The sequence below is a fragment of the Quercus robur genome, chromosome 10 (assembly GCF_932294415.1).
Source record: "Quercus robur chromosome 10, dhQueRobu3.1, whole genome shotgun sequence".
NCBI lineage: Eukaryota > Viridiplantae > Streptophyta > Magnoliopsida > Fagales > Fagaceae > Quercus > Quercus robur.
The window spans coordinates 16,504,315-16,518,979 of record NC_065543.1 but is presented as its reverse complement, the minus strand read 5'-3'; the positions used below and the strand labels follow the sequence as shown (position 1 = coordinate 16,518,979).

Sequence of the window (14,665 nt, the reverse complement as noted above, 5' to 3'; positions counted from 1 at the left end):
AGACCCTTAACCTAAAAAGTTTTTACTAATCATGATTAGGCCTTCGTTTATCAGTGCTACTAGAATTTGTAAGAAGCTACCTCATCATGATCTTCATAAACTTAGTCCCTTTGGAGTATGGTGAGGGCCTAACATATATATACTGAAAATTCGAATCAAACGTCCAAGTAAGTTTTCCAGCTTATGCCAAAGCTAATTCAAATGGAAAAAAAGGACAGTTTCGCTCTAAATATGTTTGTAGCTTTGGGCTCCAACCACTAATAAGAATATGACATTAGTTCCTGTTATGTGCATATGACTCACTTAATCTTAAAAAATGAGATATAAATATTTTCTAGGTAATGACACTTTTTTTTAAATTATTTATTTATTTATGAAAGACGATGACACATTCATATAGCTGGGTTCAGTTTATTCTTGTTCAACTCTCTTTTTTGTGGGAAATGATGAGAGAAATTTCCCAAGAATACCAAAAATATTCCAAGTCAAATGGCCACATGCAAGATGTTACTACTCAACCACTGTCTCTATCATGGGGCACAAACTTCTTTTATACTTCAGAAGACCTGTTAACAAGTCTTCTGAAGTATAAAAGAAGTTTTTAGAAGACCTGTTAACAAGTCTTCTGAAGTATAAAAGAAGTTTGAAGCAAGACCAATCTACTAGCATTAAATTGACTCCATGGCAAAGCTGGATTAGCCATATAGAAAAACCTTTTTTTTTTTTTTTGGTAAGTAGAAAAAAACCCACTTATACTTACACTAATACCATTGAGTCACTGTCAAAAAAAAAAAAAAAAAAAAAAATACCATTGAGTCATTTCTTCCTTTTCATTCTCACAATCTGTCCTTTTTTCATTGCCCCAGTTTATTTATTTATTAAAAGCAATGAATAAAAGTTACATCCATGTCTTTTAATTTTTTAAAATAAATAAATTTTCTTGAAAATTCGGAACCTGTTGAATAAAATTTGCAATGTCATCTTTCAATGGAAATGTAAGAGTGCTGCTTAATAAGAATCCTTCAAGAAAATATCAAATCTTGGTTGTCAAGGTGATCAATCCTATGCTAATAAATTGTTTCATCTTGTTTAGGCATATTGTGAATAACTTCCTCCATCAGTATGTTGAGGGTGATAAGTTCTACAATCTTTGCTCCTTTTCAATAATCTCTTTCTATCTAAACATAGGGTAAAAATGAAACAAACCATGAAGCTTTAATAGGTCCAAACTTGAATAGAAAAACAAAATCGCATATAATTACATCTTTATTCTTTGTAGAATCTGAATCAAACAGTAGACGGTTAATAATAATAATAATAATATATAATCTACTAACTTTCATACAATTATCTACTTTCTAGTCACCTACACCTCCACTTTAGTACAAGAAGGATCATGGTTTCTATACAAGATTTGAGGAGGATTAGATTATGTTATTATCAACTCTAGAAAATAGAACTAATTCACTATTGTAGAAAGCATTGAAAAGAGTTGCATATTCTTTTAACTTTTTTTTTTTTTTTTGAGAAATAAACTCACACACACACAAGAAGAAGGACGTGAATTCTAACAAAAAGACATACCACAAAATCTATTCAAAAGCCATACATATTCTCATAACCTAGTGATTTCAGAAAATGACATTATATATTGAACAATTACCTACTCATATGATTAGCTGATATACTATTACTTTGACATAGGCCAATTATTTATTTTTCTGGTGCAACTCTGAATTTTGAATTCTGTACCATGCAATTGTATACTTCCAAAATCCAAATGTTCTAAATGCACAAACAATGAATTAGTTTTATTTCCATGGGAATCCTAGTGCACCCAATTCCTAATGAATTAATTAGTTAATTATCATCAATAAAACTGGTTACCTACTAAGATTGGAGGAAAAATTTAATAAAAAGGGCGATTGCAGTTCAACCTTAACAGCTACCTTCAAGGTCGGTAATCAACGGCACATGGGTAACGAAATTAGTCATCAACCAAATACCGCCGAAAGAAGTCTTGGTCTTTGTCTCATTAGGAGAAAAAATGTATAATTAATTAGTTACCCACAAAGAATAATTGCAGCTCAGCCTCAAAAGTTGACTTCAAGATCATTATCAACGGCCCAAGTAAGGCATCCACCATACCCACACAAAAAAAGTCTAGGTCTTTGTAGGATTGACGCTATTTTGTCGTCATGAAGAGGCTGTGCTCCCATATTTCTACTGTATAGACGCCTTATTTTGTTAGGCAAACGTAAATTTTGCATATTGGAAATGAAAATGCAAGCAATGAATCTGAGATTATTGTGCTCAATTCAATTCCAAACCATCCTTCTCTTGTTGGTTGTACTTCTACATGTTAAAACTCTTTCTGTTTCTGGTATTAGTATTGCCACCTCAACTTATTTCGGTGGGAATGAGACTGATCATCAAGCTTTGTTGGCCTTCAAGAGACAGATAACACGTGACCCTGAAAACGTTTTCAGCTCGTGGAATGATTCCTTCCATTTCTGCGAGTGGGAAGGTGTTACTTGTGGCCGCAAGCATAGAAGAGTCACTGTATTAGATCTGAGTACCAGAGGTTTGGTGGGTTCCTTGTCTCCATACATAGGCAACCTCAGCTTCATTAGGGAAATAGTGCTGGCAAACAACACCATTGGAGGCAAAATCCCTGATGAAGTTGGCCGTCTATTCAGGTTGCGTGTATTGAGTTTGACTAATAACTCCTTCCAAGGGGAAATTCCTGCAAACCTTTCCCATTGCTCCAACATTAAGATTCTTAGAGTCAGTAGAAATAAACTTTCGGGGTCAATCCCAAAGGAGCTTGCTTCTTTATCAAAGCTGGAGTTTCTAGCTCTTTACGCTAACAATCTCAGGGGAGGAATCCCACCTTTCTTTGGGAACTTTAGCTCTCTCCAAGTTTTATCTGCAGCCGAAAATGTCTTTGGAGGACACATTCCAGATGCCTTGGGTCAATTAAGAAGCTTAACGTACCTTGCACTGTCTCGGAATAAACTCTCTGGTATGATCCCTCTATCTTTATATAATCTTTCGTCCATTACTGAATTATACTTGTACAAAAATAACCTCTAGGGAAAAATTCCAGCTTTTATTGTGAATCTTAGCTCTCTACAATTATTAAATGTATTCGACAATGTTCTGGCAGGACATATTCCAGATACCTTGGGTCAATTAAGAAGCTTAACGTACCTTGCACTGTCTGGCAATAAACTCTCTGGTTTGATCCCTCCATCTTTATATAATCTTTCGTCTATTACTATTTTTACAATGTCCAGAAATGAGCTTAGTGGAAGTCTTCCCACAAACTTATTCCTCACCCTTCCGCATCTCCAGTGGTTTGTAATCTATGAAAACCAACTTACCGGATCTCTTCCAGTTACATTATCTAATGCTTCTAAGTTACAAGAAATAGATTTTGGCAGTAACAATTTTACGGGAAAAATTTCAGTCAATTTTGGAGGCTTACACGGTTTGGAGGTATTATTAATTGATGATAATAATTTAGGAAGTGGAGATGATGATGAAATGAATTTCTTTCAATCTCTAGTCAATTGTAGCAGTTTACGGAAAATAAGTCTTTTAAGGAATCAACTCAAAGGTACGTTGCCTAATGTTTTGGGTAATCTTTCAACCCAGCTTACCTTTTTTGAAATTGACGAAAATCTTTTTTTTGGAGAGATCCCTATAGGGATGGGTAATTTGGTCAACTTGACAACCTTAGGGATGAGTGGTAACAAGTTTTCAGGGACAATCCCAGATGATATTACTGGTCTTAAAAAGTTGCAGCGTTTATGGTTAAATAACAATAGGCTCTCAGGAATGTTACCAATTACCCTCGGAAACCTAACATTGTTAAATGAATTGTACTTATGTAATAACAAATTGCAAGGAACTATCCCATCAAGTATAGAAAATTGCCAAAATTTGTTGTTGTTAGATCTTTCACAAAACAATCTCACTGGCATCATTCCAAAGCAACTCTTTGCGGTTTCCATGCTGTCAATTAGACTTAGTTTAGCTCAAAACTTTTTCTTAGGATCACTACCTTCTGAGGTCGGCAATCTTGTCCATTTATATGAGCTGGACTTATCTGAAAACAAGTTGTCTGGTAAAATTCCAAGCAGCCTAGCCTCTTGCACAAGCCTTGAGTACCTTTACCTGGAGGGTAATTTATTTCAAGGAGAAATTCCAACATCCCTGAGTTCTTTGAGGGGTATTCAAGTCATGGATCTTTCTCGGAACAACTTCTCTAGTCAAATTCCAAATTTCTTGGAGAAACTCTCCCTCAAGAATTTGAATTTATCCTTCAATGATTTTCAGGGAGAGGTTCCAACAAAAGGGGTTTTCGCAAATGCTAGCGCAATATCACTCATTGGAAATAGTAGATTGTGTGGGGGCATATCGGAACTAAACTTGTCGAGGTGCTTAGCAAAAGAAGAGAAGAAAATAAAGTGGCCTTTTTCAGTCAAAGTGGTAATCTCAATGGCATGTGTGATTTTGGTAATAACCATAGTGTCATTTTTCTTATTTTATTGGCGCAAAAATAAAAGAAATGATAATTCTTCAAAATCTTCCTTGAAGCAATCATTTTTGAGAGTGTCTTACCAAATGCTCCTTAAAGCAACTGATGGATTTTCATTAGCAAATTTGATTGGTGTTGGTAGTTTTGGCTCAGTGTATAAAGGCATCCTTGGTGACGATAGATCAATTGTTGCAATTAAGGTACTAAATATTCAACGTCAAGGAGCTTCCAGGAGTTTCGTCTCCGAGTGTGAAGCCTTGAAAAATATTCGTCACCGAAATCTTGTGAAGATCATAACTTGTTGCTCAAGTGTGGATTTTCATGGCAATGATTTTAGGGCTCTAGTTTACGAGTTCATGCCAAATGGAAGTCTAGAAAATTGGTTGCATATGGATCTAGAAACAAATATCATGCAGGTAGAGATACGAAATCTGAACATTCGTCAAAGAACAAACATTGCCATTGATGTCGCTTGTGCACTTGATTACCTACACCACCATTGCCCAATGCCAGTTGTTCATTGTGATATAAAGCCAAGCAACATTCTTTTCGATTGTGATATGATTGCTCATGTTGGAGATTTTGGGCTTGCGAAGTTTCTTTTAAGACTTACCGATTTGAAAGAAAGTAGTTCGATTGGAATAAGAGGAACAATTGGGTACACCCCTCCAGGTAAACATGATTTACTGTACTTTTTAATTGTTAACATATGCTTTCCCATATTTACAATGATTATTTTTGAGCTCCCAAAATATAATGTGAATACATTATCTATATTAAATATTCTTAATGACAGAGTACGGTTTAGGAAGTGAGGTGTCAACCAAAGGAGATGTGTACAGCTATGGAATTTTATTGTTGGAGATGATAACAGGAAAGAGACCCACAAATAGTGTGTTTGAGGGAGGCCTTAACCTTCACAACTATGCTAGCATGGCCGTACCAGACGGTGTAATGGAAGTTGTGGATCCAAAACTTTTAAATAATGTTGATGAAGTTCTTGGAAATCACAGTGGTTGCCTTGCAAATAAAATAAAGGAGTGTTTGATATCCATGGTCAAGGTCGGAGTGGCATGCTCTATGGAGTTGCCACAAGAACGATGGGACATTAGCAAGGCCATCTCTGAGTTGCATTTGGTTAGGGACATTATTCTTGGTGCTAGGATTTAGCACATCATGCTTGGCTATATGGAAGGTAAAAATCAAATTTAGCTTCTCACCATCTTAATGTTGGTATTAAGTTGTTTACTTATTTTGATCTTTTCTCTTAATGTTGTTTACTACTAACTATTCGCAGGTCCGACTCCTTCAAAGTGTTACATTGGATGGAAAGACTTTTCTGACATTCTAGATAGGCTTGCCTATGGTTATTCATTGAATAAGAAGTATTTTGCATGTTTCATATACCTTGTCTTCTATATGTTTCTTTTATACGCCTGAGTAGCTCAAATAATTTCCTACAATCTTGTATTAGTGTATTAAATCTATTGTTATATATTATGCTTGGACAATTAAATACCAACTTTATTTGTAGATGTAAAATAATTTTCTACAAATAAGAAGAATTATTTTTCCCTTGCTAATTTCCATTCTTCAAAGCTTGAGCTCATAAAATAGAGGGATGGTCGATTTGGCTTATCAGTGTAAATTACATAACATGCTATGTTTGCCTAATTTTCAATAACAAAAGTAATCTGATGATCATGCTTGACAAGATAGGGCACATAGTAGATACCATACACATAATTTCAAGATCTTGTTGGCTAGTCAACTCTATTATGGATTTAATTCTATTATAAAAGTCGAGCTATAATTGTTAAGATGAAACTAAAAAATTTGGAGTCACCTAATCGTGTTGAATAACAGTTAAATTAAAAAGACAGTTTATTAATTATACAAGACTTTTTTTAGAAGCTCCACAAGTAATTAATGCTCTTGTTGGTCAGCTAAGATGGGTTCGTGTTTGACCTTGACGAGTACAAAATCATATCGGGTATGAGCAACAAGTGTATTAGATTAAGATAAGTTGTTATTCTGATAGCCTCTACCTGGTATTTGACGTGAATGACAAGAAAAAGCCAATAGATGTGCTCAAAGGATTTTTGATTCTCAGTGGAGTCTTTCTTCAAAGAGAAAGTGGTATCATTCCTTAACACATCATGCCCACAAAGACCACCACTCCACTCCTATGGGATTTCCTCCCACTATCCTCAGGTTGGTTTGTCTCTGTTTTCCATTTTCTTCCATTTTTCCAAAGATGCCCATTTGTTTTAATTAATTAATTTATTTTTGTGGGTTTTGTGCAGCTTGATGATTCATTATTTGTAGGAATTGAGATTGTTTTATCCTTAGGTTTGTCTCTGTTTTCTACTTTCACTGTCACGGTTTTTGATGTCAATCAGTGCCTTGGTAGTCTAATTAATCACGGCTTTGTGTTGTATTTTGCTCATCTGGGTTTTGTAGAAATTGTCTTATTGTTGGATATTGCATATTACACGTATGATTCTTTGGTTATACAGGTTTGATTTTATTATATGTATGATTTTTTGTTTTTCGTCCAAGTTATTTTTTGGAGGAAAAATTCTTACCATTAGCAAGAGGGTCAAAGGCAAGTTTAATAAATACTAGCTTATAACTATAATAAATAAATAAAAACCTATAAAAATCACAAGGATAAAAGTATCTGACTGTATATGAATTTGTCAAAAAAAAAAAAAAAAAAAAAATGAACGAGAAGCCCTTCTCCATCATTGATGATGATTGAAATTGTAGGTAAAAATGATTGAGAAGCCCTTCTCCATCATTGCTCTGCAGCTTTGTTAATTTCTTTACGGTTATTAAATAATGTGGCTTTGTTGGCAGGGACATCGACATGGCTAAACATGTACATTTATCAAGGTATTGAAAGATTCACATAGTAAGAATACTCTGAATTTGAAACTTTCTAATAAATTTGTGTTACAGTTTTACCAAATAACGACTATGTTTGATGATTGTTTTAAATTAAAATTTAAGTCAAGCACACAAGTTGTTTGACGAAATGCTTCTTCAGAATATTGAACTTGCTTGCTAAGATGTTTCTAACCTATGCAACTCATTGCACCAATTGTTAAGTTTTGATTGTTAATTTTTACAAAAGATAATTTTGTTTGATTACTTCTTCTTTTCTTGTGTGTTTTAAATTTTGATATTGTTTATTGTCATAGATGTTTCTTTACTTTAATTGATTCACTGAATAATATTACTTAGATTGTTCATTATTTTATTGAAAGGTAAATGACAACCGGACAAGAATGCATTGAACTTGTTGTCAAGAAAAGTGAAAATCAAATTGGCACTAAACTATGGCTTCAATATGGGCCACTTGTTCTTTGGTTATCCTTTCTCAAAGAAGCTATTGCAGCAAGTTAAGTCATATTGTGTAATAAAATCCAAGGTATATAACTGGTACTAAGTAGTTCTCTGATGTAAAAATAAGTTGAAGGGCAGAAGCTTTAGAAGCACCATAAGCAAACTTGCTAGGTTTGCAATGGTTTATTATGGTTGGCTTAACATAAATGCTTGTGTATTCTTCAGCAATGTCAAGTCTAAGGAAGCATTAAGGCCAATGAGTTTGTAAAGAGAAAAGTTTTTGTTACTGTATAGAGTCATGTTGTAATTTGTTTTTTAGGGGGTGGGGGCAGTGGGGAGGTCCATTTCTATGATTTTGATGGTAGCATAATTGATCGATTTAGTTTGATTCTTTGCATGTTAATTGCAGCTTCTATTTAATTTCCTGCTTGCTCTGTTTTGTTGTTAGGTGTTTGCTGTTTGTATAGTTTGTTTCGTTAATAAATTTAATTTTTCATCCAAAAAAAACTTATGGTTACCTATGATTTTCCTTGAGGACCTTGGCCTTTTTCTTTTTTAGTTACATATTTTCTACGTTGCTAAACAAATCAAAGAAGGTGTGGATGCAAACCTGAATTCTCTTGCAGCCAAACCTCAATTTTAAGTAACTTTTTGTATTGATTGCATTGCTCCTGTGGTTACTGTATTTTTCCATTTACTGTCTTTTTTTCTTTTTTCTTTTTGGTTTAGTTGTTGAGAACATGCAACATTTGAGAAATATGTGTTGTGCAATCCTTTTTTTTTTTTTGGGTGGGGGGGGGGGTCAATTTCTATAGTAGCCTTTCTTTTCTTCTTCTTTTTCTTTTTAATGTATCTTATTGTTAAGATATTAAATTTAATGATGAACAGATGGTGTTTCAAGATCAACTCTCAAAGACCAAAATGCTTTAGATCTATCCAAGCAAGCTGAATCACGTAATGCTCTGTGTGGTAAAATGTTGAAAGGTCCTACTAGTCTAAAAGTTTAGCTTTATTGCTTCTTTTTACTTTTAGGTTTGAATTGTTAGCGGGAATTCCAAACCCCTGAGTTAATACTAATTTTTTTATTTTGTGGATCTCCATCTTTAGTGATTGATGTTTTGGTGAATATTCTTGGATGGGAGGATCAAAACATGGTTGATGAGATAAATTGCAATCTTCTCTTAATAATTCACTGGTATTGAACTCTCTTCTTTTCTTTGAAAATCTCTTATACCAGTTTCCCCTTTCATTCAATTGCATAACAATTAACAATACATAATTTATTTCCCCGTTTTGGTTCCTAGATTCTACTTCAAGAGCTAAGGAGTCATATTGGAAGAGAGGTAAAGAGTAAACTCCTTTGCTATGGTACTTTCTATCACTTATGATTTAGGGATTAAATTATTTTTTATACAAATTAATTGTTTTAAATTTTCGTTTGCCTGTTTGTCTAGGAATGTGGAGTAGCCTTTAAAGGACAAGATCCTATGTCAAGGTCATCAAGATGTACTTTTCTACAACTAAAAGGTAGGTGATTCAATTAGAAACTTTTAAAAAGGCATCTTTCAAAGTGCACCTTGCTCTTAAGGTTCTAAAAAGTTAATAGAGTTTTTGGATCACAAAATAAGACAATAAATTGATTGTTAATCTAAGGCGAAAAACACATTTTGGTCCCTACATTTTGACTCGATTCCCGTTTTAGTCCCTAAGTTTTTTTTTTACCGCTTTTAGTCCCTCTCCAGAAAAACGGTTCCATTTTAGTCCCTACCATTACTTCATAAACGGATATTGCTGATGTGGCAAACGGTATTGGTAGTCAATAATAAAATAATGTCTACAGTACCACTGTTAGTTACTCCCGCCCCTTCCTAGTCACTTGCCACTCACATGACGGTCCCTAACCAAGCAAAACCCCAAATCACCCAAATAGAAATCCCTAACCCCCAAATTTCCTCAGCTCCTCGCTCATCAGTCACCACACGGATTGAAGTCCCTCACCAGTTACGAACTCAAAAACACCTTCAAATCAATTGCTCCTCGCTCACCACACAGCCGAAAACCATCTTCAAATCAACTGCTTTCCATGGATTCAAGCTCGACGTTATCGAGTGGAAGCTTGAGGAAAAGGGGCCCAGCCCGATGCTTCTGCTCGGAGAGACCCGTTGTGGTCGTTTCGTGGACATCTGACAACCCTGGAAGCAGGTTCCACGGTTGTCCAAATTACTGGGTAAGGTAGTATCTCTCTTTGTAATGTTTTTAAATTTCTGGGTTTTTAACTTTGGAAGCACTTCAGGTTCATTTTCGTTTCAATCTTGCTTCAATCTTGCAATCCCCTTTAGTCTAAGTCTAACCCAGAATTTCTTTTCTTAAATAAATAAAAATTTTAAAAAATTTAAGGAAAAAAAAAAAAAAACTCAGCTTGTTGCTGACAATATAAATTGTGCTAATACAAGAACATTGTGCTAATACAAGAACATTGTGCTAATACTATTTTAGTTTCTGGTAAGGTAGTATTTGCTAATACTATTTGTTACTGTTTTTCATGATTTTGGTTGTTCATTTAACATCATTTATGTGGTCCTTGGGTGTCAGGTTGGACGCAAGTGTAAATTTTTTCAGTGGCTTGATGATGAAATCTGCGAGCGTGGGAAAGTGCTGATTCCGGAGCAGAGGCAACGGATTTTGACCCTTGAAGCTCAAATTGTAGGCTACAGGAAGAGAGAGAAGAGGCTGCTCATTTGCCTGGGGCTGTCTCTGGTGATAAGTGGGATGCTACTTTGTTTGATGCTTCTTCTGGTTGGCTAAATAGGTGGGGGGGAATGGGTCATTAGGTGGGTAGGTGTTAGTGGAAAAAGGCTTGAATTTTGTTGTATGTATTAGTGGCAAAAGGCCTGAATTTTGGTGTATGTATTAGTGGAAAAAGGCCATAATTTGTGTTGGAATGTGTTGTTTGTAGTAGTGGGAAAAGGCCTGATTTTTTGGTGTAATTCTCTTTGCAATCCAAGACTTTAGCAATGGAATATGGTCTTTTTAATTAATCTATGATTTGTGTACCAATTTATTACATTATTGTTAAGTGTTTGTGCCAAAGCAGTTTGTGATATTAACTGTGCATCAACTGTCAATTTGACACTGCAATTTTGAATGGAAACCAACAGCAGCTTGCAATTTTGAATGGCTGCAAAATTCTCTTTATGTATTAAAGGAGCTGGCTGCAAAATTTACCAAACCTGCATGCATCACCAGCAGCCTGCATAATTTACCAAACCTGCATAGTTTCTGCATAACTTACCAAACCAGCAGCTCTTTATTCATACATCATTACACATTTATTCATACATCATTACACATTAAAGTGGCTACTCCCAGCACATTAAACTCCAATGCTCACCAAATCTGCATAATCACCAAACTGCCCAACAAAGCTAAAAACCAGCAAATTTGAGTTTAAGCATTTTAAAAACCAAAGCTAAAAACCAGCAAAGCAAATCTGAATAATGGAAGCTGAATCATCATAACAATGGGAGAATAATTACAAAATATTTAACACCAATGGTAGTTTTTGGTGTACCACAATAATTACAAAATATGTGACAAAGCACATTCATACAAAAAAGGATTTGGTCAGCCCATAAACATCTGCCAATTGTTCTAGCAGTTACATAAATATATGAAGAGTGCTTCAACATATAGCACAACAAAAAAAAGGTCCTGCTTCAGTTTGCTATATTTTAGCAGATCTCATTGCTGCCATATATCTTGCTGCATTCCCAGTTGCATTCAAGGTTTCAGTAGTGACTGCACTTCTCTTCCTCTGTTTTTTTTGGTCTTCAATTGGACTGGTTATCAGTGGGGGTTGGAGGTGCACTTGTGGTCACATCATCATTAGAGCTTGGTTGTGCCCTATGTACTGTTGGCTGAGCATCCTTGGCTGCCTGCAAGCATAAGCACAATAACAATTAATAGTTTGCCAACTGAAAAACAAAACAATGAGGATATCTAAGTCAAAGTGTATACTTACCCTTCTAGTGGTCCTACTGGCTTGGGATGTACTCCCAGGCAAGGAGGAGTTCCCTCCTACTTCTCCCTTGCAGCTCCTCTTGTTGTATCCTAATTTCCCACATAACTTGCATTGTTTTGAGATGCCTAGGCCTCTTTTTTTTCTGTGACTTCTAGGTTCATTAGGCTCCAGTGCCCTCTTCTTCTTAGGCCTGCCAGGAGGTCTCCTCTTGATAGGGGGTTGCACAGGTGGCAGTCCACTAGGACCCCACATATTCTGGCCATTGATGGGCTCTATAATGGGTTCATAACAATCAATGTAGGTAGTCCTTTTGTAGCAAGCATTGACATACTTTTCAGCATCTTCTCTGTTGAAAAATATGCAAGAAATGGCATGGCAACATGGTATGCCAACTATGTCCCACTTCCTACAGCTGCATTTCTTCTCTTCCAAGTCCACAATGAAACTCTCAAGCCCATTCTTCACTTCAAACTTCATACGACCAGCCCAACATGCTATCCACTTGCTGCATGCCAACTTCTCCTTGTACAGCCTCTTCCTTATCTTAGGACACAACTCAGATTCCACCTTCGTAATCATTTCTCTATTTGCTTGAAATCTAATCATCAGATATAGCCTAATACACTCAAGCTGCAAGCACATAGAGAGAAAGGGAGAATTAATCATTCATGAATTACATAGGTCTATGGATCATAATGCACATGAAAGGGAGAATTATGCATACCATGGTGATTATAGGTTTGCTCCTGAACTTAACTATCGTGCTGTTGAAGCTTTCACACATGTTGTTCAAGACCGTGTCACTCTGCCCATCACTTTTGAACATGTGCCTAGCCCAGATAGTTGTTGACTGAGATTGCAGCCATTTGAATGCATCTTCATCCACCTCCTTTAGCTCATTCATTGCCCTCTCAAATGCTTGCCGATAGGTAGCCTTGGCTGCTTTCCAAAAAAGGTCTCTAATAATGACACCAGGATGATTTTTCCTCAAATTTTGGTATAAATGTCTGTAGCAGATTCTGTGCTCGTACTGTGGCCAATTGTCAACAAAGGTGTTCACCAACCCCTGCAAAGCACAATCATTTAATTCAGCAAGCAATGAAGCTACCATTAACTACAAATAATTCAACAAGCAATAAAGCTACCATTATACCTTCTGCTGGTCAGATATGAACACCCATTTACTTGTCATCTCCTATGTCAGCAAGTAATAAATTAAGAAACCAGGTCCAACTGTCCTTTGTTTCAGCCTCTACTATTGCATATGCGAATGGGAAGTATTCATCATTGGGATCTCTGCCAACAGCACACATTAGCTGACCACCTGTCTTGGTCTTCAGATGGCATGCATCTAGACCAATGATTGGCCTGCACCCTGCCAAGAAGCCCTTCTTGCAACCTTCAAGACAGATGTACATTCTTTCAAAATATGGCAGCCCGGTTGCCAATCCATGCTCAGCTGCCAAATCACCATCCTCATAAGTATGCACCTTCATCAATATTGTGCTCCCAGGACTGCACCTTCTCAACTCATCACAGTACTCCCATAGTTGGTTGAATTGTGCAGTTTGGGTCCCATCAACAGCATCTTGAGCTCTCTCTCTAGCCCTACTTGCCTTGCCTGCACTTATGTCAACCACATACTTCTCATGCACAGCCTCCTGAATATCCTTAAGCTTTATGCCAGGCTGTCTCCTAACCCTCTTCACTAACTTCTTCCCAATGTATGATGCTGTGCACCTTGGATTTCTATAGCTTCTGCTGCATGTGTGTTCCATGTTCAGTGTTTTCAATCTAAAACTCTTCTCCTTTGGCACCTTTACAAGGTAGGCAACAAAATTGCACCCTGGCTGGCATCGGGCTCTCACTCTCACCAAGTCATTTTTTACAAATTTTATACCCCACCCACCATGGACTGCATAATCAGTTATAGCATCTTTAAATTGTTTAGCTGAGATGAACAACATATCCTTTTCAAACCTAAGGTTCTCAGCTTTGGCTACTGGCCTAAAGATTGGATATTTGCTGCTCCTAATAGAATTGTCAACCTCAGCAACAGGGATGTCATCATCACTTGAATCATCACCACCCTCACTGCTTGATGATGATTCATCAAGGCTAAGCAACTCCTCACTCTCATAGTCAGAATTCATGACACCACCACCCATTTGTCCTGCTTCAACCTCAGCATTTTCAGCTTGATTGTCCCAACTATTAGGACTATCTTCACCAATATTCATTGGTTGCACTTCTGGTTCTGGCTCTGGCTCTGCCTCTTCTTCTAAGTCACTCCTCTCATCCTCACTACCCTCACTGCCCTCACTGCCCTCACTACCCTCACTGCCCTCACTACTCTCCTCAACTTGGTCATCAACAACTGGTGCTTTGCCAGCCCTCCTAGCACAAACTTCCTCATTAACAAATTCAACATCATCATGGCCTCCAAATTGTGAAAAATCAGGTCTGTACTCTTCATTATCATTTTGAAGCACTCTATCACTAGCAAAAACCTCTACACCTACACCTTCTACTTCACTACCAGGTACTCCAGCAGCTAAGGGATCAAAATCCTCCATTGGTAACTCAACTGGTTCATACACTGGATGCTCCACAAAGACATGAATCTCCCCATATCCCTTCACCAAGTCAGTCATGAACATAGCAGCATCATCATCAACTAGCTGATGGAAATTTGACCGCTCTGGGTCCACACCAGGCATTTTATACCATAGCTTATCTACTTCAGA

General features: G+C 36.5%; 2 protein-coding genes and 1 pseudogene across 9 annotated transcripts in view; all 3 read left to right on the top strand.

Annotated features, from left to right (window-relative positions):
• The window catches only part of LOC126703897 (histone deacetylase 14, chloroplastic-like), a 60,113-nt pseudogene that overhangs the window by 39,871 nt on the left and 5,577 nt on the right, over positions 1-14,665 (top strand).
• Positions 2,139-14,665, top strand: part of LOC126702548 (probable LRR receptor-like serine/threonine-protein kinase At3g47570) — a 103,201-nt gene continuing 90,674 nt past the window's right edge. For all 8 annotated transcript variants that reach the window (XM_050401276.1, XM_050401275.1, XM_050401280.1 and 5 more), the window contains exons 1-6: positions 2,139-3,025; positions 3,170-5,218; positions 5,343-5,741; positions 5,844-6,760; positions 6,853-6,898; positions 7,409-7,463. In XM_050401276.1, coding sequence (XP_050257233.1) covers positions 2,278-3,025; positions 3,170-5,218; positions 5,343-5,716 — 3,171 coding nt within the window. In that variant the 5' untranslated portion in view covers positions 2,139-2,277 and the 3' untranslated portion in view covers positions 5,717-5,741; positions 5,844-6,760; positions 6,853-6,898; positions 7,409-7,463. The remainder of the gene's footprint in view (positions 3,026-3,169; positions 5,219-5,342; positions 5,742-5,843; positions 6,761-6,852; positions 6,899-7,408; positions 7,464-14,665) is intronic.
• LOC126702557 (uncharacterized) lies at positions 9,438-10,939 on the top strand. The gene is made up of 2 exons (XM_050401302.1): positions 9,438-10,124; positions 10,490-10,939. Exons 1-2 carry the CDS (start codon positions 9,981-9,983, stop codon positions 10,700-10,702), a joined length of 357 nt encoding a protein of 118 aa, XP_050257259.1. The 5' UTR covers positions 9,438-9,980; the 3' UTR covers positions 10,703-10,939.